We start from the raw sequence: 24,029 nt of genomic DNA on the forward strand, positions 1-24,029 counted from the left end.
TAATGTCCTTTCTGGAAACAGCATTTTCATCACTGGGTTTTACTTCCTTCCCCATTCCACGTTAAGTATCAAAAAAAAAAAAAAAAAAACCCACGAGTGGACAGAATGAACTGGATATTTACCAACCGTCATCTCGCATCCCAATGTTATTTTTAACTGCAACAAATATAGGTCATTCTGGAACCCCTCCTGCCAGGGGTTGTTTATAAATATCTGCTCGCTGTGATAAACACTGCTCGGGGAAATATTCATGTGCAGTAACTTCTTGGCACTGGGGTACGTATTTGTGAAGTTTAATAGAAGTGCTTCTGATGGGCATACAAGCACTTGAAACATCAGGCTTTTGCAACTTCAGTTTGGGGGATTTTGGTATCCGTACTTACAGTTTTCACGGGCATTTCTGGAAGCATTAAAGTCTCCTCGGAAGCCGAGAGGCTCCTGTCCCAGCACAGCCAAGTTTCTCCACCAGGTCTTTGAAGCCCAGCAGTTACGGGAGAGTTAATAAAACATCCTTGTTCCCTGTGCTGAGACCAGAGGGTACCAAATGCAGCTACAAAAACGGGGCCGTTTGTGGTCAGCCCGACCCCTAACAGTTTGTGGGCGSAAAAGCAACGCGGCACAAACCTCTCCAAGCCTTTCCTCCCCAAAGCGGACCCCGAAGGCCACAGCTTGGCACGTGCCAGAGCGTGGGACGGCTGCAGGCCGTGGCAGCCGCGTGCCCGCCCAGCTGCGGGATGCAGGATCCAATCCCGGCCCCTTGACGGATTCCGATCCAGCACCTCCGAAGCCACTTTCGGCAGCAGCGCGTAGGGAAGCCCGGCGCCCTGAAACCGCGTTGAAGCCACTCCAGCTAATTAAGCTAGTTTCTAACTCTGTTTAATCAAAATTCCTAATTGCACGGAAGAAAAAAGATCGTTAGAGAGAGGCAGAGAGATGCGGAGACAACCACCACAATGACCCAATGGCAAAAGCTGCTGTTTTAAGGTTTTCTTATGCTAAAAAAATGAGAAAAAAAAAAAAGGCACACAACCCCTGTGAGCTAGAGACAAAAGCCAGCGGTACTACAGCAATAAACCCCGAAGAGGAAGCCCACCAGAAGCGCCCAGCTGCCTACTGGGGAGGAACAATGAAGTAGACAGGCTGCTCTTGCTCCGTTTTGTTTGCCGGGAAGTGGTCAAATTTAATCGTCAAATTTCGCCACATTAAGAGACATTTAACAAAAGCCACCCCAAGAAACCAGCCCAAAYGCTGCCCTTTGGGCCAAAGGCCACGGGCAGGCCTTTCCTTAGCGTGTAGCCGAGTGAGTTCAGAGATTGGCAATGAAAGGGAGAAGCAGCCCGAGCCGTGTGATGGGAAGGAGCGTGGGGTCTATCGAACAGTCACGCCGAGCTTCTCCAGCACACGCACGCCCTTCTCCTGGTACTCTTGTCGGGTCATCCAGAAGTTGTCCTTGTCTTTCATGATGTCCGCCAGGACCGCGCCGCCCAGGAACACCATGTGCTTCCGACGAGGGGGGTCTTCGATGCGGATCTTAAATTTCTAGGAAAGGAGAAGACAACCCATTGCAAGGATCCGTGGAATAGAGCCACTTGAAACAGGGATTGTGCTTGCTTTCTAGCGGAGCAATGAAATGGGAATTGCTGAGCGAGAAGAATGCAGCTGCAGAAGGGAAACGCTCGCACAGGGCCCTCCGCATGGCCCGCCGGCTCGCGCAGCCCAAGTCAAATAGCTGCTTGGGGCTGGAAATCGGAGCCAGCTATTCACACTTTCCCCAAAATTGTATCTTCAGTGTATCCACACAGGAAGGAGRAGGAGGAAAAAAGCAGGAGTCAGAACAGTAAATTAGAGATTGCATTTTTGTATCTCGTGAACTGAGCAGAGAAACAGTTACTAAGGTTTCACGGCTGAATCGGTTGCAAGTCACCAGATCACCACATCACAAAGTATTTTAGGATTATACCAAGGTTCAGAAAGGCAGAGAGAACAGATTCCAAATCTATACAACTGAGATCAGCTTAACTGATTAAATATTCCCTTAACCTCTTTGATGCTCACACCCCACTTTCAATAGCAGAAATGAATACAGTCAAATCCACGTGTAAACTATTAGTGCTCTAGACAAATATCCTATATAGTTACCACCAAGTCATTCCAAATAGCTGCAGAAGATCTTTAGGTAATACTTTAAGAACTACCCAAGTTCAGTTCAACATTAGAAACTGCAGAAATGTTTTTCTCTGCATCTGCTCCTTGAACAGCAATTGCCTCTGTGCTGGGCGTTTGGCTGCTGCCTGCCTTTCCCAGGAACTAATGGAAAGGGAATATTTATTTCACCTGAACATGTGGGAGAACCCTAGCCTCTGACTTTCGAGCATCTCAACTAAAATGCATAGCATCCAAATTTAAAAAGAGTTAAATAAATGAATGCTCAGTGGGGACTTCCTAAGGCAACTAGCAACACCGAATGACACATTTTACACTAACTGACCCAAGGTTTCTGAAATGTTGCCACTAGCACAGGCCTGGATTGCAAATACCCACAAGCAAACCAGGAATATGTGGCTGTGCAGCACGGAGATGCGGCGCCCAGCAGCCCGTCATCCCTGACCTCCTGCTTCCCTCTAGTGGGGATTCAGGACAAACACAGCGAGCTCAAGCAGGGACTGGCTGCTTACCGAGAGCTTCTCCACGTCTCCTTTGAGGACCCGTTCCAGGTAGAGCTGTTTGAGTTCCCGTTCCAGTCGCGAGGGCAGCCCGGGATACATGGTGGAGCCTCCGGACAGCACAATGTGCTTATAGAATTCAGACCTGCTCGAGAAGAGAGCCTTGCAGAGGACACGCGGTGGCACCAGCGCAGGGGAGCAACGACTCACRTCAGCAAGAGGCAGTCCCTGCACAAAGCAAGCTTTGGTGCTCCCCTGGCACGCTCGCCCGTGCTTTCCCAAACATCCTTGGAAGCAGCGGCAAAAGCTCTGTGCTTCCGAGATTTCAGGCTTGCTCATTCCTTCCCAAATAGCCAGGCACCTAAGGAGCCCGTTACGCTTCAGGAGTGGCTGCAGGACAAGCCCGAGCAGAGAGGCCTCTAGCAGAGGATGCCCTTTTGTCTGACTCTCTTCCCGCATCACCCCTGCGCCCCGAGAGGGGATTCGGAAGAGTTTGGCTCCTACCTGGTATCAATGTCAGCCGCCTGGATGGTGTTGAACAGCAATTCGGCCACACCAACGCCCTCCACGTTGATTAAGTGAGGCTGGAAGAGGGCCTCTGGTGCCTCAAACCGTTCGCCACCAACTTTGATAATCCTGCCATCTGGGAGCTGGGGAGGACACAATGCCACTTAGGAGACTACTTCTAGCCACTCCAACACTCAGCCAAGAGCAACTGACCCACAGGGCTCCCTAACACTGGCAAAAACATCACGTGTTGATAATTATCACCACTGCAAAGTATTACCTAGGACTATTAAAAGGAAAATAGATTTTTTTTCAATCATTATGTAATTTATTTGCAGCGATCAGGGAGCAGATACACTAATACCTGCAGACCCAGTATATCCTTGCAGGTACAGTTCCTATTATTTGTTTAAAAGTGTATTTTAAGAGATGCAAAGTTAAACATTACCTGAATTTAGACCTCCAGACACGAAAAGCCATCCGAAACACTCACCGTGTAGGATTCCACTAGTACTGTGGTCTCTAGTGCCAGTTTCTGCTCCTGTTCGATGTTGTAGCCCACGTAGCAGAGCTTCTCCTTGATCATACGCACGGTCTCGAAGTCAGCGGAATGGTTGAAAGCGTAACCTCGCAGCAGGAGGAGCTGCAGCCAACACAGCACGTCAGCGGGGAGCAGCACGCCAGGGCTCCCACCAGCACTTTCAAGCACTTTTTTCTTTAAAAGTTTACTTCTCTTTTGTAAGAATAGACTRAGTATTAAGTCAAGTCTGTTTTTCTTCACTCCAACTTTGAGTGTAAGGGAAGATAACCAAAATAATTCTTATGTTTAAACATCAAGGCATGCCACAGTTTAACCACCTGAGTACAAGGTCTGATTAACAAGGAGGTAAGAATTACTACATCATTTCAATCCTGTAAAAAAAGTCCTTCTGAAAATAATGAGCAGATGTGATGTAACACAACATCATTTTCCATTTCATATATTGAGAAAGCTAATGATTTTTTTTCAAATTTTCCTTCCTACGGGGCTATCATAAAAACGTGAAATCTCTCAATAATATTCATCATATCGCATGTGATTTGGATGAACATAACATAAATTGAAGCAACCCAGAAAATACAGGAGCAATTAAATGCATTAATACGATAGGGAAAGGCACATGCTACTTTTGTGGTATCAAGGGAATTTAATTTGAACGAGCCCACCCTGGATATCAGCTTCAACATTAAAGATTCTCGTCAGCTTACCTTAATAAGATACCTAGTAATATCCCTCCCAGCAATGTCTAACCGTCTGGTGAGATGAGGGAGAGAAAAACCTTCATAAACTGGACAAATATGAGTTACGCCATCTCCAGAGTCCACCACAACACCAGTCAACAACCCTTAAAGAATGGGAAAATAYATATATATATATTTTTATTAGCATTTTCGTAAATGGGGCAGAAAAGCAGAGAGGCTAAAATTAAAATGAAATAGCTCTTTTCAGGCCATCTCTGTCCCTCAGTCATCACTTTGGGGAAACTGATCACAATTAAAAGTTATTTCCATTGATTTTTTTTAATATATTTATTTCAATATATACTTGATTTTAAATTTAAGATTTTCACACCAACAAAGGCCTTCTTCCACATYTTTAAATGTATGCCTTCCTACATGCTTAGAACTCTACGGTTCAGAATTTATCCAGCATTTTGACATCTTAAATTACGTTCAAATTAAAGAGAATATCATTATTCTAAGATCATYAAATGCTAGGGCATAAATTCCTCAGCAGATTCACCTGATCCTCACCTGATATTAGTTTTGGAAAAATTGAGAAACCTGGAAGTATTCATGCCACAGATTTACCTTCTTAGAATTACTGGGGCTTGTTGATAATACCAGATCATCAGATTTATTTGCGACCTGGAAAAAACTACTGAGATCTGCTCTGCTCCATGGAAGGAGCGAGCACATCAGAAGAGACCACATCTAGTTTTGAAAGACTGGCAGTTAGGAATTGCTCAAGAATTTCCTAATTTAGAATTAGGTTGTGATCTATAAACCCCTTTGCCTTAAAAAGGGGCACGCATAGGCAGAATTGCAGGAAAGCAACAGCTAGTTTGAAGAGTTTTAACAGCAGCAACATTACACACTGTAACAAAACGAGGTAAGTCTTAGAGCGCAGTTTTGCCACTATTTTAATCTTTACTGCTATTGATTTAAATGGAAAGTTTTACAGAACTCTCTTTTATTTTCAAAAGCAAGCATTCCATTTAGGTGTTGCTTGGTGGTTATATTTTAGAAGGTCTTGCACTTTCATTTAAATATAGTTTGGAAAAACACTATAGACTGCTCTAAGTTGTTTCACATCTTGCTATTTGCAAAGTAACGACCAGAGTTGAGCTTACTTAGGTTAGTATTGAAGTAAGGCCAAAATACATCAGTACTCTATTAGAACTTTGGTTTGGTARCACATTATTATAAACTAAACATTTATTTTCACCTACCTTGAGCATACAAAGTAAGAACAGCCTGAATGGCTACATATACCCCAGAAAACTGGTATGTCTCAAACATAACCTGTAAGAAAAAGGCAAAATGAATGTACAAATAAAGACGAATTCTAAAAGATATTACACAGACATTTAAAAGAAAACTCTATTTCAATAATGGTATTTTTGCTAAGCAAAAAAATAAACCCAAGCTATTACATCACACGAACCACTTGGAAACCAACTTGCTTTCAAGCAGCTAGTACATTCAGTTCTATACCTTACTTGTCCATTCACGTCAGATGAGCAATATGAAGGAGTTAAAACATTTCCCATCCTTTCAACAACCACGCTTCATGCCTTCAAGAAACCTACACACCAATTTCTGTAGCTTTATTAAGCCATTCTGCAAAGCACTTAATGAGGGGGAGGCAGCACTTGTAGACCAGCCAAGTACTTCATTACTGAAGGGTGACGAGGGAACAAGACGTTTGCTAAAGGCGTGTGCTCTGATCCTAACCAAGCTCAGCCTTTGCCTTTATCATACGGAGCTCTGCAGTCGTTAACCACCCGTGGACTATGGCAAAGAAAGCCCCAGCAGACTCCTAGGCATGCAGGTCCACGGGCTGCACCGTGGCCCCRGCTATTTGCCCTAACTGCACCTTCCTCCTTCCTTCTTTCCAGCTTCTGACAAGCTTTCTAAAATTGGTTTTTGGTCTAATGCACTGCAGTTGAAGAGAGACAGCSCGTGCCGCTCGGCTGCCGCGTGCAGTTTGCACAACAGTTCTCAGCAGGACACGAAGGGCACCGCCTGCTTTGCAGCCTGGCTTCCACTAGCCCCCCCAAACCAATTTCAGTGAGGAAAGTTTAAGGCACMCGCTGTTTACAGGCTCTTTATAAACACAAAGAAGGCCACGTAAACAAGCCACGCTGTACRGCAGTCTTCTCCTCAACATGCTTCATTGGGACAGGAAAAAATGATTAACTTTTATTATTCTAGCACAAACCACTTATGGCTTTGTTATGCCAGGGCATCTTGAGCACTTCTGCAAATCTTGGGACTATAAACCAATTAAATGCTCAGTACTCCCACTGTTCAAGAACGATAGCTAAATATTTTTAAAGAAAAAAGCTGAGGCACGACAATTTTAGTATTCAGAAGCATTTAAAGAATCTTTTTCGTTAATTAGTGGATTTTAAATGGCTGGCCACCTCAAAAACAAGATCCTCACAAAGTCAAGTTAATTATTTCATCTTTTTTTAGGTGGCAGGCATAAATAACTCAGGCAACTGTGAAGCATGCCAAACAAGTTCAATATTAAATAAGCCCTCTAAGCTGGGCTCGTTTTATTTTGGGTAATGGAACACTTTGCAGTAGAAGAAAGAGACAGAAATACTTCTGATTTGTTTGTATCTGCACTTTGTTTCTGAAGCAGAAGGAAGGGAAGAGGAAAAGAAACGTCATCCTTGCCACACACACAAACATTTTGTCTGAGACATTCAGTCCTTTCGAGGGTAATGAGCAATGTGCTGCATGGGGAACCCTGCAGGAGGGCCTTTCTTCCTTCCCCCTTTCACCAGAGCCACCCCAAAMGCTTTCAAATTTCTTCATTCTACAGCTTGGTGCCACATGCCCTTTCAGTAAGTCTGCAGAAAGGAAAACAATCCTCATGGAAGAAGCCAAGCCTAGTTTAACTCAACTGTAATGGGCAAAGAAACAAMCAACCTACCAAAAATCTGTGCCAATCACAGTCATGAGCTACYAAAGAGCATACGGAGGGTGCGCTGCAGAACACCTGGCTGTGAGAACACCGTTTTTTTGTAAAACCACACCAAAAACTGAGTAATCTGAAAGGAAATCTGGCACAAGTCAGGTGCCTGGTGGCTTCTCTCATGGCCACCATTTAGCACTGAGGCAGTACTCGCAGAAACAAAAAGCATGAAGTGTCTGCAGAGGAGGAACAGCTGGAAGGGCAGCACTCGAAAACACTGCCAATTTCAACGGGCATCATCTAAACCCAGCACTAATCCAGTGACAGAGAGGAGTGAATCTCACAGGCAACCTGAGTGCTCCCTAAAGGAAAGAAAGACCTGGATTTGTATCTTTTTACAGCAAAGGGAACATACAAACGGCATTAAGTGCTGCCTTCACACATTAAGCCATACTCGAGAAGTCACTGCAAAACCCTTTTAACACCTCCATGCAAGGCTTCGAGGTTTTCTTTCTTTCAAGAGGCCCAAATCTGTTCTATCTGGCATGGAAAAAATGCCTTAACGCAGGACATACACACTAGCAAGTCTAAGATGCAAATACTGAGCAGAATATTCTCCTAAAGGGAGTAGCATTGCTCTAGATGAGTCTAGCAAGGAAGAGCTAGCGCTCGGAGAATAAAAGATAAGGAATCCTAGATTAGGATAAGGAGAAGTGACTTTACGAAGGTATCTCTATGGCTACATAATATGCCATAAAAGCCTGGCAGCTCCTGAGTGTATTGCACAAGGAGAACGGACCATAAAGCTAGACTAAGGTATTGCAGCACAAAGCAAAAGTGAAGAACAGTCAGTGTCTTCTAAGTGCTACGAACAAAAGTATTTTTAAAATATGTATTTTACTCYATACATATGGCAGGTGGATACTTATTGCTACTACAATTAGATGGGCTTGGATGGAAGACTGAGATAGGGAAAAGGATTCACTGGAAGTCAGAATGAAATATAGCACATATGAATGTATATATAATGTAGTGAGGGCATACCCGTGTGTGGATGTATATTTATGTATATATATAAAAATTACACACACRTATATCAATCTCTCTGAAATGGACTCAATGACTAAGCTTTTTTTTTTTTTTTTTAAATATATCACTATATCACAGAATGCAGAAATATCAGTATTACAGGCTTTAAGGAAATCTTAACACATTCTTTTACTTCATACTGGGGTAGCTTTCCTTTTCATTATCAAAGCCAGGAAAATATAGAACCTTAACATCATATAGTTGAAATTAAGTACTCATAATTCTCACAACACTGTGATCCATTAAAAATGTTAATGGAAACATTTTCTCTAACTCAAATATACATCTACAAAAATGAATTCTCATTCTCCCTAACCCTGTAGATCACAGTTAAGCATCCAGGGTCTCTAAATTGGCTTTAAAAAAAAAAAGACAAAGCAGAACAAAAATATTTTACAGAACTTTAGGAGACATACCATAAATTGAAATGGTTTGTATAAAATTACTCAGAAAAACTAAAAGCAGCCCGTTGTGTTATGGGGGAAAACAGAAACAAGAACACTATTGTAAACAGCTGAAAAGCAGAGAAGCCTCAACAGGAAATTCAACCATTCCTGCTCCATGGAGGCAGCTCTGCCTGACACACCACAAGTTCCTGACATATAAGAGATGTTGTTGTTAACGTAGCACCACGTGACGCTAAAGCGACAGGTCCCTCGTGCCCACAATCACTAAGAAGTCCTGAAGTTCAAAACAAACTCAAATTGCACAGCTTGATTTTTTCCACTGAAGTTTTCCCACCTTTGCTTTACTCATTTTTCTCCCAAGCCATGGAAACGTTAGTGCAAAAAGCATTCACTGCCCCTTTGCAGACTGTGTTACCACAGCTGTGACAACAAAAAAATTTTAGAGGCAAGGTTTGCAGGAAATGATAAAAGTCTCATTAGACTAATCAACTGAGTTGGGGTGGGGAGGATTATACACTTTGGCACTCTAAGCCCTGGTAAGTGGATGAGCTTTTTAGAATCTGTAACATTTTTGTTATGTTGAAAACTTAAAAGAACTGGAAATATCTATGACAATTGAGAAAAGGAAACCCGAACTTTTASCTCTCCTCACATATTACTGCTCTTCAGAAGCTAAGTCTTTGCCMTATGTTATTAAATCTATGCATCTGACATTAAATCTGTTATTGAATCTATTAAATCTGACTAATCTAAGATTCAGAAGGAAGTTAGGTCACCGAGGATCTACATTCTTAGGTAGAAAGCTTCTTAGAAAGCTTTCATTAATGATCCTTAATATTAAGCAAAATTAGTAAACTGCTTGTCCTTTGAAGAAACTGCCATTATCCAAAAGCCAGTCTCGGTTCTTGGATCCTCGGAGATAAATATGTACTCCCAGTTCTGTGGTTTGCTTGTGATAGCTCCCCGGAGACAAGAAGCCTGCTTATAACTTTAGAATGAGACAGGCCTGTTTGTGTTTGACCACATGATGRCCATTGCTGAGGCAGTTTTGGTTAGAAAACGGGAGAATTGCTTTGCCTCAAACAGCTAAAGATACGACCTTTTAGCCATTCCTCCACACGAGTGATAACCGGTTTCCACATGCCAGACATACCTCCACAATCTTCTCTCTGTTCTTAGTTGGATTCATGGGTGGTTCTGTGAGTAATATTTTACAATTTTTTGTGTCAATATTAAGTTTTTCTGGTCCAAACGTGTAATCCCAAAGGTGCTTCATATCATCCCAGTTCCGAACTATGCCATTCTCCATTGGATAATTAACTTCCAGCATTGAGCGTAATTCACTTGCTTCATCACCAACCATGAGGTCCTGTAAAATTGTAATACAGAAACACGTCAGTGTTTTCAAAGTTAGCTTAACACCAAAATGCTCAAGAATGACAGTGAACAGCTCCAGCTTGTGTCCAACTGTGCTCTTAAACAATGCCCACATTTTAGAATGGCTTTCAAGCACTTAAGAAATAGAATATGTTTCATACAGTACAGCTGTGACCCATCCCAAACCTTTCCAAAATCAATTTGGTTAATTCCATTCTCTAATTAACCTTAAACATACCAGCAAATCCTGTTACAGCAAGACTCTACGGAGACCTTTATAAGCATAGATGTTTCTCCACTGACACCTCCAAAATGCTTTTATCAAATACTCATTTGAAAAGGCTGAGATGCAAAATAGCACATAAGGGCAGGAGGTGGGATTTGCAGAATAGTTTTCCATGCATGCTGCAAATTTCTGTGCACATTACCAAAAAAGGAATAATGAGTGGTGCATAAGCATACAGAACAGTAGCAAAAGCAAATAAGGGATTAGAAATTCCACACCAGACATTAAAAGAAACAATGGGTCACATATTAGCCTAGGCCAGGAGGGTGTGAAAAAGAGAGACATCTGAATACAAAATAACCCATCTGGTCCATGCCAAAATTCCCAAGCCAAAAGTCCCAGAAACACATTCTTACACAAATGCAACCAAGTAATGCATAGTTTGTATGTTCATCTTATGCTAATTAAGCGGTCCTTTCATCAAAGTTAGTTATGCAAAACACTGCACATTCAAATTAGTAGCACCATATCTTTTCCTTCCCCACATATTTCCCAAAGGAAGTATGCACAATAAAATGTAACCTTTGCTCCGTGTTATATCCCATGCTCTTCCAAAGAAGCCTTCGCTGACTTAATCATATTTATACTCTGAGAACACATTTCTAGGCACCAACAGTCCTGCTTCCATTCATCATTCCATTCAAAATCAAAACAAAAAGCCCACAGCTGCCTCACACAAAAATATGCCTCCAGCATCTGCAGTTACTGTGGCAAACACTTTGAAACGCGGGTTACTCAACCCACAATTCAATGCTAGGGAAAAAAGAGAAAAAGATGCACAATGAAAAAATCTAGTTTATATAACGCCTTAAAAAAAGTAGTAGCATATAGCTGTTCATAAAGTTCATTTAAATCACACAATTTGTCTTCTACCTCCTCGCCCTGACAAGGCTTTTCATTTGCTTTCCCTTGCACAGCAGGTCATCCCTTGGCCATCTCAGCTGTACCGAAGGCAGAAGCCAAGGCTGTTACATTCTAAAATCAAATGTACTTTACCAAAATACACCATTAAGAAACTGGGCAGCAAAATACACCATTAAGAGACTGGGCAGCAAAATACACCATTAAGAGACTGGACATTACCTCCGAGGATTTTAAAAGACAAAGTTCACCACTTCCAATAATGTAAAACTTGCTCTGTGCACTGTTTTTGAAGCCTTATGCTGCCGAATAGGACATAAACTAGGAAAAGCCACTGTTCTAATGCACAGCRAAAGCTGCACAAATTCTCCACGTCCTTTTAAAACCAAGCCACAGGGCAGAAGAGTTGTCCCAACAAACAGCCTGCACACTTGGGGAGGTGAAGCTGCAGAGAGGAACCAGTGACAGGTCAGTCAGTGTTTCCACCACTTTTGCACTCTGAATAATATTTGTCTAGCTGCAATCTGAAAGTTGTTTCAAGCCCTTAGTTTGTAATGGCAAATAAAGCAAGTCYTAYGGTTGAAGATACTGAGCTCACRTTGATCTAGAAKTGTTATTCTTGCATCTTGCAAAACTACAGGTTATGTAACATTTAGAAGCAATACATACAATATTCTAATGAATTAGTTGCTAGTAAACCAAAGCAATGAACATCGTCCAAAATAAGTATGTATTCAAATGTAAAATGTAGGACAAGACAAAACAATAAAAAGCATCAAAAATAACATGACAGCTACCAGGTCCCATCAAGCAAAAATGGTGAACAAACAGCACAGGGGGCACCTCACTTACCATCTTTTTGTTATTCTACTTCAACAGGTCAAGAAAGGTGAAGAAAGAAGGTAGAAGCAAGAAAGTCAGAAAAGGCCTAAATGAAATTCTCAAATTATTTTAAGTACACAGTAGAAATAAGCTGAGAAGAGAGGCATGTACAGCTGGCAATGATCTGAGTTAGTGTAGTTAAGGCCGAGCTATTCTCAGGATCTAAGATTAAAATCTCTCATTAAAGGAAGTTATTGCTMCAAGTCACCAGCATCTCATTTCTATGCATCGTATGCTACACACAAGATCAGTATATCTGCATCCTTCTAGTAAACAAGATTAGGTCCATAAATATTTTGTAGCACTGGAATTTTACCCTGGGCATTGTATTTATCTGAAGTAGACTAGACAGCATAAGGTATTTGACCATAACTAATTCCAACAATTGSTAAATTTAAGTTTTAAATATTCACCCTTAAACACTCAAGAACTGAAAACAATAACATGAAAGCATTCGCCTGTAAACATACTAATCCACATGTCATGGAACAAATACGTGGAAAGCATCAAAAAAGAGATTTACYTCATTTATGCTATCTAATTTTAGAATGGAAATAAGTGATCATGAAGTGAAGTAGTAACAGCAGTTACTACTGAAAGTCCCTGCCTATAGCAATCTATGGAGGAAGGAAGAAAAAAGAAGGAAAGTTGGGAAGCACTAAGGGACATTGGAAGCATATGCATCCACACGCTGTTCACAGGTTTACTAAAGTCATTTTCACTATTAGTGTGGCTCAGTTAAATCTACCTTGAGTCACTTAGGCTGTTTAAAGCAATACAGCAACTATCAGTTCCATAAAGGCAAATCTACTTAATCTACAACTGGTGTCAGAGGAAAAGTGTACTAGTCTCTATAGCCTTTGCAAAACGATCCCGGTAATAACAGAATTTGTGTGTTTATGTCACATATTGACTGTGGGAAACGCTACATCCCTCATGAGGCTCATGTCTCACTGTCATTTTTCAGGCAATGGCAGAGACCTAAACAGGCCCTGGCCATGCTCACTCATGTTACCTGTTCCGTAGGTGCTTTTGTGGCTGTGTAATAAACGAAAACAAGGGAATTAAGGAACACAGGAKAAAAAAARRRRRGRAAAAAAATATATACYAGTATCCCAATCYGATCACTTCTATAGCARCAAGAAAAYTCTCAATGYTGCTGTGYTGTTTTGACATAAGCAGCCCCGACCACTAAGCTGCCCTCAACAAAACTTCCCTGGAACATGAAACCAGAATCTAAAAGTACAAATGGATAAAGCAACCTGAAATTGATGGTTCAGCAGATGGATGATAACCACTGTTTTCTAAATCTTCTGGATTGTTTTCACAGAGTCTCTGAATTTCACACAAAAAAGTGTACTCAGTTTTAAACTTATCCATCAAGAGCTTGCAGTTAGTAACTAGAATTCAATTTTGGCATAAAAGTCATCTGTTAAAATGTTTTTAGGAAATCTACAGGAATCCCACACAGAAAAAAAAAAAAAAATAAGCCTTCTCCTGTACTATCCTACTGGGATACTTGAAATATCTGTGGCACARATTTCTTCTCTTGATACACCATTTTCTTAAGACAGAATGACCAGCTAGCATAGACAGAAGCTACAACAACTAGGAAGAATTGGGACACAACACTTTATACTCTCTAAAATATACCCAAATGTTCCCATGCTSAAGAAGAAAGAAGATAGTACCTACAAAATTAAGAGATTACTGTGGGTTTTAGATTGGTTGTTTGTTTTTGCATCCATCCCATAGCAATTAGCTACTTCTTTCTCTTATCTTCCTAATCCAACGCTGTCATCTTTAATGGTATTAAAATAACTTATTAGGTAAGCAAAGGACACCAAAACTGGCAGGGCAGGTTATATCAGATCAGTTAGAAAGAAAATAGATGTGACCTCATCAATAAGATTTTATKCCAGTGAATTTCTCCTAGACTCGCTGCCTTGTTACCACAGCATAACTTCCATAACACTTTATTGGAACCTGCTTGTCACATCCAGTTCAAGCAGATATCTGACAAAACACCTCTACCTAGGTCTTGCAAGAAGATATGAAGTATTTTTACTCTCCCCACTAATCTTTCTACCTACTGTGGAAGGAAAAGAGATCTCCATTCTTCCACTCACACCATCCTTGACACAAAGTAAAGGGAACTGCAACATGGGGAGCAGGGGAGGAAGCAGTTTGGAAAAGCCTGATGCTYTTCTTCCTCTCTGCTTATTAACACTGCCTTCTGCACTCATATTACCAGCTTTTTAACAGGCAGCAGCTGAGAACAGAAAGCCTAAGTTCTCACATGGAGTTCTGAAAATAATGAGACTGGTCATATTTTTTTTTTTCCAGCCAAGCTGTTGCTCAGCTAGCAACAGATAAGGCACAACTGAAAGACTGTGGTTCCGCTTCACCATAGCTGGCCTAAGTGACTGCCCCTCTAGTTCCCCATCCCCTCCCACTTCTCCTTCAGGTTCCCGGTTCTGCCTTGCACAACTGCCTACTGAAGCAGTCAAAGCTTTAACTGACAAAGATATTACTATTTTTCATAAACAAATTACTCTTTCTCCGTTGGCTGGCTTTCTAAAGTAGCTCATGACACGACTGCACAAGCAGCATCGCCAGCATGAGGTGAGATGTGTGGCTAGGAACAAGAAGGGAGGCTGTGACCATGCAGGGCTAAGATGGAGCTACTGAAGTCTTTATTACCCAAGCAACTACTAACATTTGCAGTATTACTGTGCATTTACAAAGCTGAGAGAGAAACGACAGCTCCCCCAGACTTCGGGAAAAGATTCTCAATCAGTGATTCCTCCCTAAGCCCAGGCCTGCAATTACATATTAAGATGAAGTCATCAGAAGAGAGGAGCCTCTCCCTTCCCAGCTGGTGTAAAGTACTAGGTCTATCATCAGCAGAAACAAAAGAAAACGAGAAAAAAGCAACAATGACATGTAAACACAACTAAGGTTAAACATCTTATACAAGATCACAGATGATCAACTCTGAGCAGTAAGCAAAGGGGATAGGAAGAACTGAAATTTTCAGCTGTTCGTTATTCCGCACTCTCTCAGGAATATGACATTACAGCTAGACGACACTTCTGTCAGACTCCTGCCTTTTAATCTTAAATTCATTTATATCCTGGCATTTGGAGTGCCTTTTTGCCCAGAACCACTTGAGTCCTACCTGCTACCTCTTTCATTACGCTAGCTGAAGGTCTCTAGTAGCTTTAGATTACCCTCTCCGTTCCTTTGTGGTTATGTGATAGGCTAAAATCCAACAGAGAAATGAATCAAGAGATACTGAAACAGCATAAACAGTAATAAAGGGGGGGAGGGGGGGGAAGCCTTCACAGAAATTACATAAGTCAAAGGCTGCCCTATTTTCATCCATTAGAAAGAAATAATAACAAAAAATTACCTTGATTTCAATGTTTCCCACTTTAGCAGTTGATCTTATAATAGGTCTTCCAACCAAAGCTGGAAAAATGTGCTCTGGAAAGTTTGAGCCTGCATAGCCACATTTCACAAACTGAAAAGAAATAAAGAATTGGGTTAGAATATGCATTTTTATTTGTTTACTACCAGAAACCTGTTTTAGCATAGCAACATTAGGTCCCCTGATTTAAAAGTATTTCCCACTGGAAGTCAGCTGGATTTATGCTTTCAAATCACTTTTGCACATTTTCAATGTTGTCTTGATCCATAATACTGAACAGAATGTTTTTTAAAGGAAGTGGTCAAACCTTGAAGGAACAGCACTAAAGCTACTAACACAATAAGAGACGTAACAGCTTCCAGCATTTGTTTTTTTATTCCTTTCTATGTAAAACTTCTCCAGCAAGCCGAAACGGATCATTTTGAAACAGATCACCTTTTAACAAGCACCCCATGAGACCAAATTAACTAAGTTCTCCCATGAGAGGGAAAGGCAGCAGGACACGCATAAGAAAGAAGCACAACCACATGAATTTAAGTATTAAGCTGTTACATAAAGGGCTCAATAGGGAGTAAGCAGTGAGAATCTCTGAACAATTCAGATTCATTTTTATCAAGAGTTTCAGAATTTTCAGAATTTGTTTTAAGGGAAAAATTATGAGTTTGCAGTAAGCCCTTCCAAAAGGTACAGGACAAATGAAACCTTAGCTGATAGTAATTCACAAACAAACCAGACTAAAATGCTTTTTGTTACTAAATACATATGAACAGAAGACGTTCTATGTCACTGGGAAAGAGCGAGTGTAAGAAATACACACGTTCAGTTGAGGAAGATCACATGTTCTCCAAAAACTGCAAGAAGCTACAATTTAAGCTAATGGCAATCAGCAAATTAGCCACTCCAATCATACTGCTCTGATGCTTATCAGGATTAATACAGAGCAGGTTTCTCTTCTTTAGTACGTGCTCAATATATCATGGTGTGGCAGTCCAGCAGAAGAAAACCATGCAGTCCTGAACCAAATATGACACATTTTGTCCTGCAAAATTACTGAGGCAACTAGGGGTAACAGACTCATAGGATCCCTTGGGCAGCTCTCAAATTCAGCCTTAAGCTCATGTTGCTCTGGGCTTTGTCCGGTTAGATGTCAAAGGCCTCCAAGGACAGAGAAGGGACAATGACTTTGGGCCTCATCTCAATCACAAATTATCTATTTCAGGTTGAATTAAAAGCCACTTGTTAGAATCTCCAAAATTCTCACTGAATTTTCTGAAGTGAGTTCTAAAGGTTTCTGCTAAAGCAATTACCATAGCAAAGGGTACAACTAATTACGCTAGCTAAAACCAGCATGAATTAGTACTTCAGATAACAGATCCTTATTTACTTAAGAGTTTAAATGTTTAACTCCCTTAGCACCCAGTAGAAAACACACAATGGTGGAGGAAAGGAAAGGAAAGAAATGATTTTGCTTTTTGTGGCCCTCATCATTTTCCCCCATTCTGCGACTGCTGTCTCCAAAGGCAGAGCTATTGGGCATATACAGTGAAAGATATTGTATAAAAAACTCATTTCACTTACTCTCGTTCAAGCTGTGTTTTCAGAAAAGGCCAGCACTTATCACCCCTTCGCTACTTTAAAGGAGTTATATAGATTTCACTTATGTATTCGAGAATGTGGTGCTGCTATGAAAAACCACAAGCATTTTTGGATCGCACTACCTGCATGTGCCAAAAGACTTTACAGTTGGCCTTTTACATCACAGGAAGCRCTTGAGACAGCCTGAAGGACCAAGCTGAGCCCAAATAACGGTGCGCAGTTTTTTACAAAAAATAATCTCCCTTTCAGGCTTGCCAAATTACCACATGCAGAGCAATCACACAATTTTTATTACTGCTACAATGTTAACATACACTTGCTATGGATCAGAATTTCACTGTGCACTGAAATTTGGGTAAGTTAGCAGGAGACCCTGTAAAAGAGTCTGAACAATCATATCCTCCAGTTTAAGGATGCAGAATTCGTACAAGCCCAGCCATAAGCTCCTTCAGGCAGCCCAGACACCCAGACAAATCTTTACAACTCGGCCTAGCGGAACTTGGACTCCAGAAGCTCCGCTCTCAACATCAGAACGCTGAATTCCAAAAATACCTGGTCTAAGCTCTTGTAGTTTGAACTGGAATAGTAACTCCTAGCACCTTTCTACGCTAAGCCCTCAGGGATTTGACACACCTTCCCAAAGATTATGTGATAGCAGCATACTGACAACAACAAATGCCTCATTTGGAAAACAAATTGTCATTTTTACAATTTCACAACCAGCCTGTCTGAAATAAAAACTAGATTTAGTCTATCTGAAATACGATGAATAAGACTGAGCTTTGGCATTCACAGACCATTCCCTTCCCCTTTCTCAATGGAACTAACAACCTTAAAAACGACATTTTTACAAAACTCAGTAGCAAACAGAACGGGGAAAAATTTACCTCCCCTTGCATAGATTATATTTTTTCCCCTAGGCTACAGAGTTATTTGGTGAAGGTGAGAACAAGTCTAGCTCATGTGTCAGCCTCTTTCGACTCTTTTCCCAGGGTTGGGTTCTACCTGCCCTTAGATAGATAGATAGATGATATTCACCTAGTTTAGTAGGTTCCTTAGGACACAACATTGGTTATTACAGGTAAAGGAAAAGACCTAATACTAGCAGTAGTTAATTCATCCAAGGGACAAAAACGTGTCCATTAATAATAGATCCTGGACAGTTTTCGTTTTTTGAAGGAGAATAGGAAAAAAAAAGATATTTTCCCTCCTTATCCCCCTTTCCCCTCCTCCTTATCCCCCTATCCCCTCTTTGTTTAAAGATTATGAACTTAGCAGTTTGCGATATAGCAGGTTTTCATTTTCTAATGAATTCATTGCCCTTTCCACTTTGAATATGAAACMTTTCAACAAAATTTAACCACAGCACACTTATTTCTCTCCCATTCATTATTGGATACACCCCTTGAAACAATCTTCATGTAACTTCAGTACAGTGCTTACTATGTACCATGCTTGTAACAGTAAAAATGCAGTGAATTTGCACATCTCTTCAAGGAGGCCAAGAGCTCAAAATCACGCATTTTTTTCAAATGTTTGCTCTGCCCCAGGAGCATTTTAAGAATAGCACTTAAGTTCGCCTGTGTGCAAGACCACATATGTAAGAGGTTTTACCATATATAGTTTCTTCTCCATTGCACTGTGGTTTGTACTGACTCTTTCACTTCCTACTGAGTCATCAAGCAGCAAGCACTTGTATGTATAAGTATTCTTTCAAATTAAAAGAATGAGGAAGCTTTCTACATCTGCTCATAAACTTATCACGTGACAAGTCTTAACAGGAATATTTTTCTTATCAGCTATCTCTGCTTGATTCTTTTAATTGAAGGAAATCCTAAACAAAGATCRTTAATATAACGAGAACAACTGTCCAGGTCATTAAGGAAGTCACTGTTTGACTTGTACTAAGAATCCACCTCRATTGCTCTAAGATGGCAGCGAGAGCCTCTCTCAGAACATGTGTTGCAAGAACACACTTCTTCATCACTTCTTCCGCAAAGACTGATCACAGCCAAATGCATTAAAAACTCGTATTTTAGCACAATGCAAACAGTATGCTTTCAGATAAGTCAAAAGTTAAAACTGGATCTAAAATTTCTAAAAATATCCTGCACTTTTATTTTTAGCACTAAGCAAGAGATGCAAGGCAGCGTTTAWTAAGACATATCATAGGGTATCAGGCAGTTTTCTAACACAAAGCAGCTCTTTTTTATTATATAACAATATTTACTAAAAAACCACAAGTTTGGCAATAYAGAACTTGAGAGTCTCAAAATATTCTGATCTTACGAACTGAATTTTACTGAATTTATCCCAATTCAGTCTGAATATTTTAAGTTTATAGCTTCAACACCAATCATGTGCTAATACTTCACACTGCACATAGTTATCTCTGGGRCCAGGGGATGTCCATACATGCACAGTTCTGCTCAGAGCTAAAACTCAGCCCCAAAAAACAGAAGCTGAAGCAAAACACACCCCTACTCYATGGATACAGCAGCAGTGTAACAGWAACTGTCATATTTATTTGTACCCAGGTGGTACAAYTGATGCAGGGAAAAAAAAAATCAGATGTCTCTTTGATTTAAAAACAAATACACATGGTACCTAACTGGGTCCCAATGACAGCTTGTAAAATTGGATGAAAATAACTGCTTCTGTGTCAGGTTTCATCCCTGAGATTGACTACAGTGTGACACGATGTATTTAGTAACAACTAATTCATTACTAATTCATAAAAACTGTATTAAAGCAACAAATCCATAAACTACATCAATTTCTACCAAAGCCAACAGAATGAGTATTTAAATACTTAAAAAAAAAAAAAAAAAAAAGAAAGAAACACATAATCCAGCTTCCATATCCATTTGTAAATGAAAAAGGATAAAACTCTTTTCCTTCTTTTCACTACAGGATAGTGTAAAAAAGGCCCAAAGGCATTATGCCCTATTAAAGAGGATTTTTCTAAGGGATGAAAAAACTTCAGAGCTGTCAAATCTGATATTTTTCTTTTGGAGCCACTCGAATCATCTCACATGCTTATTGAAAGCTCCTTCCGAGATGCAGCATCCTGCCACTGGAATTAACCATGAGATTCTTTGTATTGACTATTTGATCTTCAGCTTTAAATATTTTTGTCTTTATTCAAAAAGAAAAACAGAGAAAACTTCCCTTTTCTCYGGCCATTCCAGAGTTCCTGATGTGCTGTCAGATTTGTTAGCTCCCCGGAGGGTTTTACTGGAGAACGGATCTCAATTTCCGAACAAAACGACTAAGGGGGAACCCACCTATAACACCTTATCTGTCGCCTTTAGAAATGGCATCTTTGTCACTTCCTGCCGAGGCGCCTCCAAGCCTCCCCAACAGCAACAAACGCGCAAATTTCTCGCGTGGGCGCCTGTGCCTAACGCAGGGCAGCAAAGCGGGAGGAAGAGGAGGAAACCTTTGCGCCCCCTTTATCAAAGGGACCCATTCTGGGGGGATTTTTGCAGGTCGCGAGGCTCTTAATGAAAGGATCCCGGCGCCTTTCCACCACGAGCTCTGCGAGCTGTCTCTACGAGGACAGGAAACCGGCACGTAGGGGGGGTGTAGCGCAACGAGGCGGATCACCTCATCTTTCATACTAACATATACATAATTTACGAGATATATATAATTTAGGTATGTATTTTACGCCYGGCGCGCCTCGCGCAGGGGAAACCSGCGGGATCCCCACGCGGGAGCAGAGCCCGCGTGCTCAGAGGGCTCCGCGGGCGCGGCGCGGCCCGGCCCCCGCCCCGGGCCATTCATTCGGTGCCCGGAGGCCGCGGCCGGGCCCGGCGGTGGGGGGGCGGGCGGGCGCGGCCCGGACGCCGGCAGGAAGCCGGCCCGCGCCGGGGCGGAGACTCGCCCCCCTTGTAGCGGTGCCGAAGCGACTCACCCCGGTGCCGTTGTCGCACACCACGACCTTCCTGCCCAGCGTGTCCATGGCGCCGAGCGACCGCCGCCCCAACCGCCGCCCCAACCGTCACTGCCGCCACCTCCCGCCCCGCCGCGCGCCGGAAGCCGTCACGCCGCCGCGCCGCCCAATCGGCGCCGCCGCCGCGCCGCCAAGGCCCGCCCCTTCCCCCCCCGCCGCGTTGCCATGGCGGCGCCCGGCGGCCCGCGCGCTTCCGGGGGCGGGTCTCTGTGGCAATAAGGGCTGTGGCCGGGGGTTATTTNTTTATTTTATTTTATTTTATTTTATTTTATTTTATTTTATTTTATTTTATTTTATTTTATTTTATTTTATTTTATTTTATTTTATTTTACTTTATTTTACTTTACTTTACTTTACTTTATTTTACTTTATTTTACTTTATTTTATTTTTTCTCCTTCGATTTACAGTTACAGGCTAGCGGGAACAATCCAAAATTCCTTAAAAACCTAGAACATGCCCCATATCTGCCTTTTTTTTTTTAATTTTTTCCCCTTTCTCCCTCGCTGTAACGATGCCCAGGAGCCGGGGGCGCTGAGAGGACGTTATCCAAAAGGCCCTGTCTGGGAGGATGAGGAGGCTGCCCGAGCCAAGAGGGACCAACCCGGGGCCATGGAGCCGTTTGGGGAGGATTCCTGAGGATCCCTGGCGCTCTGGAGCAGCAGCAGCCTCCCTGGGTACGCACTGCGCTCCCACAGGTGACACGCTCACGGTTAACAGTCATTCCGAGTTGTTTCCAGCGTGTGAGGCTGGTGAAAGGGGAGGCTTCAGCAGTCAGGTCGGGATGCCTGTAACCTGGGAGGCCTGAAGGAAACAGAAAGCACTGGTTAACGCCTCTGASATTACGTGTTCACAGTGTCCTTATAAATATGCTGAAGGTTTTAATTCAATTATACATAATAATTATGTATATTATCAATAATTATGTATTATTATACATAGTAATCGATATATCGATTATTAAGTATAATCAGCTTTGCTACACGATCCCTTTTCTAAAGGGAGGCATATTGGCTATAAGTAAAAGAAAAATCTCTGTTTTAAGGGATTGGTTTGAGAATTGCATTCCGAAATTAAAGCCGCTCAAGAAACTGGTTAATTTACTGGCGTAGCACGTAAGGCTGCCCATCCAAGGGAGGCAAGTCCTGTAACGGATATAGGCCCATTAAGGAGGAATGTATATGCTGCACGGTATAGTCATTAAATCCGTCACTGTGCTTGCTGCCAACTCCTGCTGTCAGTTGTTGGGCAGCCTTAAAAGGTTTGTRGGGTTTTGCTAAAAGTCACACGCAGTGTAGGAGAGGAAACACAATGTGGTTTATGGCTTGACTGCAACAGAGCTTGTTTTAGGGGTGTAATTGAACTGTGAAACTGCTTTTTTTTTTAAGTTAAAAGGAAAGTCTCCATTAAGGAAGGTTACAGAGCGTGGCAGCAAGAGTGTTAATGGGAAGGAGAGAAGTTGTRGTGCAATATTTGGCATTGCCCTTTGCCACGAGCCGGGAAATGGAGAATGTTGCCCGTGTTGGGGGCYGCAGGAGATGCCCGAAGCTGGGCAGATTCTGGGATGTGTCAGTATTTGGCAAGTGCTTGGACCATGCTGCAAGTACAGTGCATTTATTAATGAGTTGTATCTTGGGTGGAATATACTACAGGTAYATTTGTTGTAGGTCAGGTATGTGATGCAAAGATATATTGGAGGGGAAAGCTTAAAAATCGGGGAATTTATGGGTAAAAGCGCAGGCTACCATATGCATTTGAATTGTCTTTTACGTACATACATATATATTTACRTATATGGTATGTATTCCATTATGTATTCTAGGTAGTACATCCTGCTCAGAAGGTTGTGAAGAAATATGCAAGCATATAATAATRACTAAACATGTTTTCTGTGGTTGTGGAATCTAACAATCGTGTATACATGCTTTATCATTTAGTTTTCTTGCAGTTAGTTGGAACATATCTTTGCAGAACACGGAATAAGTGGAAAATTTCGCTGTCAGAAGCATTTGAGCTCCACTTGGTGTAGTTCTTGAAGGGCTAATACTACTAATAGTAATCATCACTTCGAAGTGCTAATGCTACTAATAGTAATCATCACTTTTGGAGGAATCCTTTTTTGTTTCCTATTGGGGTATTTTGCCCCTGTCACAGAACTATTTCATTACTTCAGCAAAATGTGTTGTCTCATTCCCAGAAAGAATCCCTTTAAAAATGACTATACGCTTGGTATCATTTGTTGGATTTATGAAATAATGTATGTAACGAGTTACAAATATTTAGGGATTCTGAATACCTATAAATAGATGCTGGTTTTAAAGGACAGATGCTCAGCAAGCCTGGATTTCCGTGAAGGACAAGAGGGGCTGGATTCTCCTCCCCGTTTAGCACCACCCAGCCAGCTCATGTGAGTTGGAAACAGTGGCATGATTGCAAAACATCTTCTTGCAGATCATAGATAAAATGTAGGTTACACTACCATGCTCAAGTGAGGCATTTGGGTAAATCATTAAAATATGTTGAGAACAGGTTTTTACTGCTGGGATTTCCCAGTAACGTTTCTTCAAAAGATGGAGAAAACTCTTTTCCTCTTTAGTGTCATTGAGTTGGAAAATAGGAGCTACTAATTTTATTTGTTTCCAGATAAACACAAGAACATAGTGTATAGGTCGCTTTATTTTTGAAATTTGATGCAAATAGGCCCCCTGTGTGACATTGTTGGTGTAYTGGGCATCTGCTATTCAAAGTTTTTAAAGCACACTTGAAAACAGTGAAATTATAAT

General features: G+C 41.5%; 1 protein-coding gene across 2 annotated transcripts; it reads right to left on the reverse strand.

Annotated features, from left to right (window-relative positions):
- Positions 1 to 287: 287 nt before the first annotated feature.
- ACTR2 (ARP2 actin related protein 2 homolog) lies at positions 288 to 21,277 on the reverse strand. Of its 2 annotated transcripts, XM_026033954.1 has the most exons (10): positions 21,210 to 21,277; positions 15,677 to 15,787; positions 12,232 to 12,246; positions 10,009 to 10,224; positions 5,663 to 5,735; positions 4,419 to 4,555; positions 3,664 to 3,813; positions 3,168 to 3,313; positions 2,676 to 2,808; positions 288 to 1,539 (listed from the first exon to the last, which is right to left on the reverse strand). In XM_026033954.1, the coding sequence occupies exons 1-10, from the start codon at positions 21,255 to 21,257 to the stop codon at positions 1,369 to 1,371; spliced, it is 1,200 nt and encodes a 399-aa protein (XP_025889739.1). In that variant the 5' UTR covers positions 21,258 to 21,277; the 3' UTR covers positions 288 to 1,368. The 2 variants fall into 2 exon arrangements, with proteins under 2 accessions (XP_025889739.1, XP_025889740.1); XM_026033955.1 differs by lacking the exon at positions 12,232 to 12,246.
- Between the last annotated feature and the right edge of the window lie 2,752 nt (positions 21,278 to 24,029).

Source organism: Nothoprocta perdicaria, unplaced genomic scaffold (assembly GCF_003342845.1).
Source record: "Nothoprocta perdicaria isolate Ctin4 unplaced genomic scaffold, notPer1 scaffold_138, whole genome shotgun sequence".
Classification (NCBI taxonomy): domain Eukaryota; kingdom Metazoa; phylum Chordata; class Aves; order Tinamiformes; family Tinamidae; genus Nothoprocta; species Nothoprocta perdicaria.

Bases quoted from the DNA above. Each gene is read 5' to 3' on its own strand.
- ACTR2 (XM_026033954.1), bottom strand. From the start codon at position 21,257: ATGGACACGCTGGGCAGGAAGGTCGTGGTGTGCGACAACGGCACCGGG. The intron at 4,556-5,662 runs GTAGGTGAAAAT...CCATTCTTTAAG, and splicing joins TCTTACTTTGTATGCTCAAG to GGTTGTTGACTGGTGTTGTG. The intron at 1,540-2,675 runs GTAAGCAGCCAG...CTCCTTTCCTAG, and splicing joins GAGACGTGGAGAAGCTCTCG to AAATTTAAGATCCGCATCGA.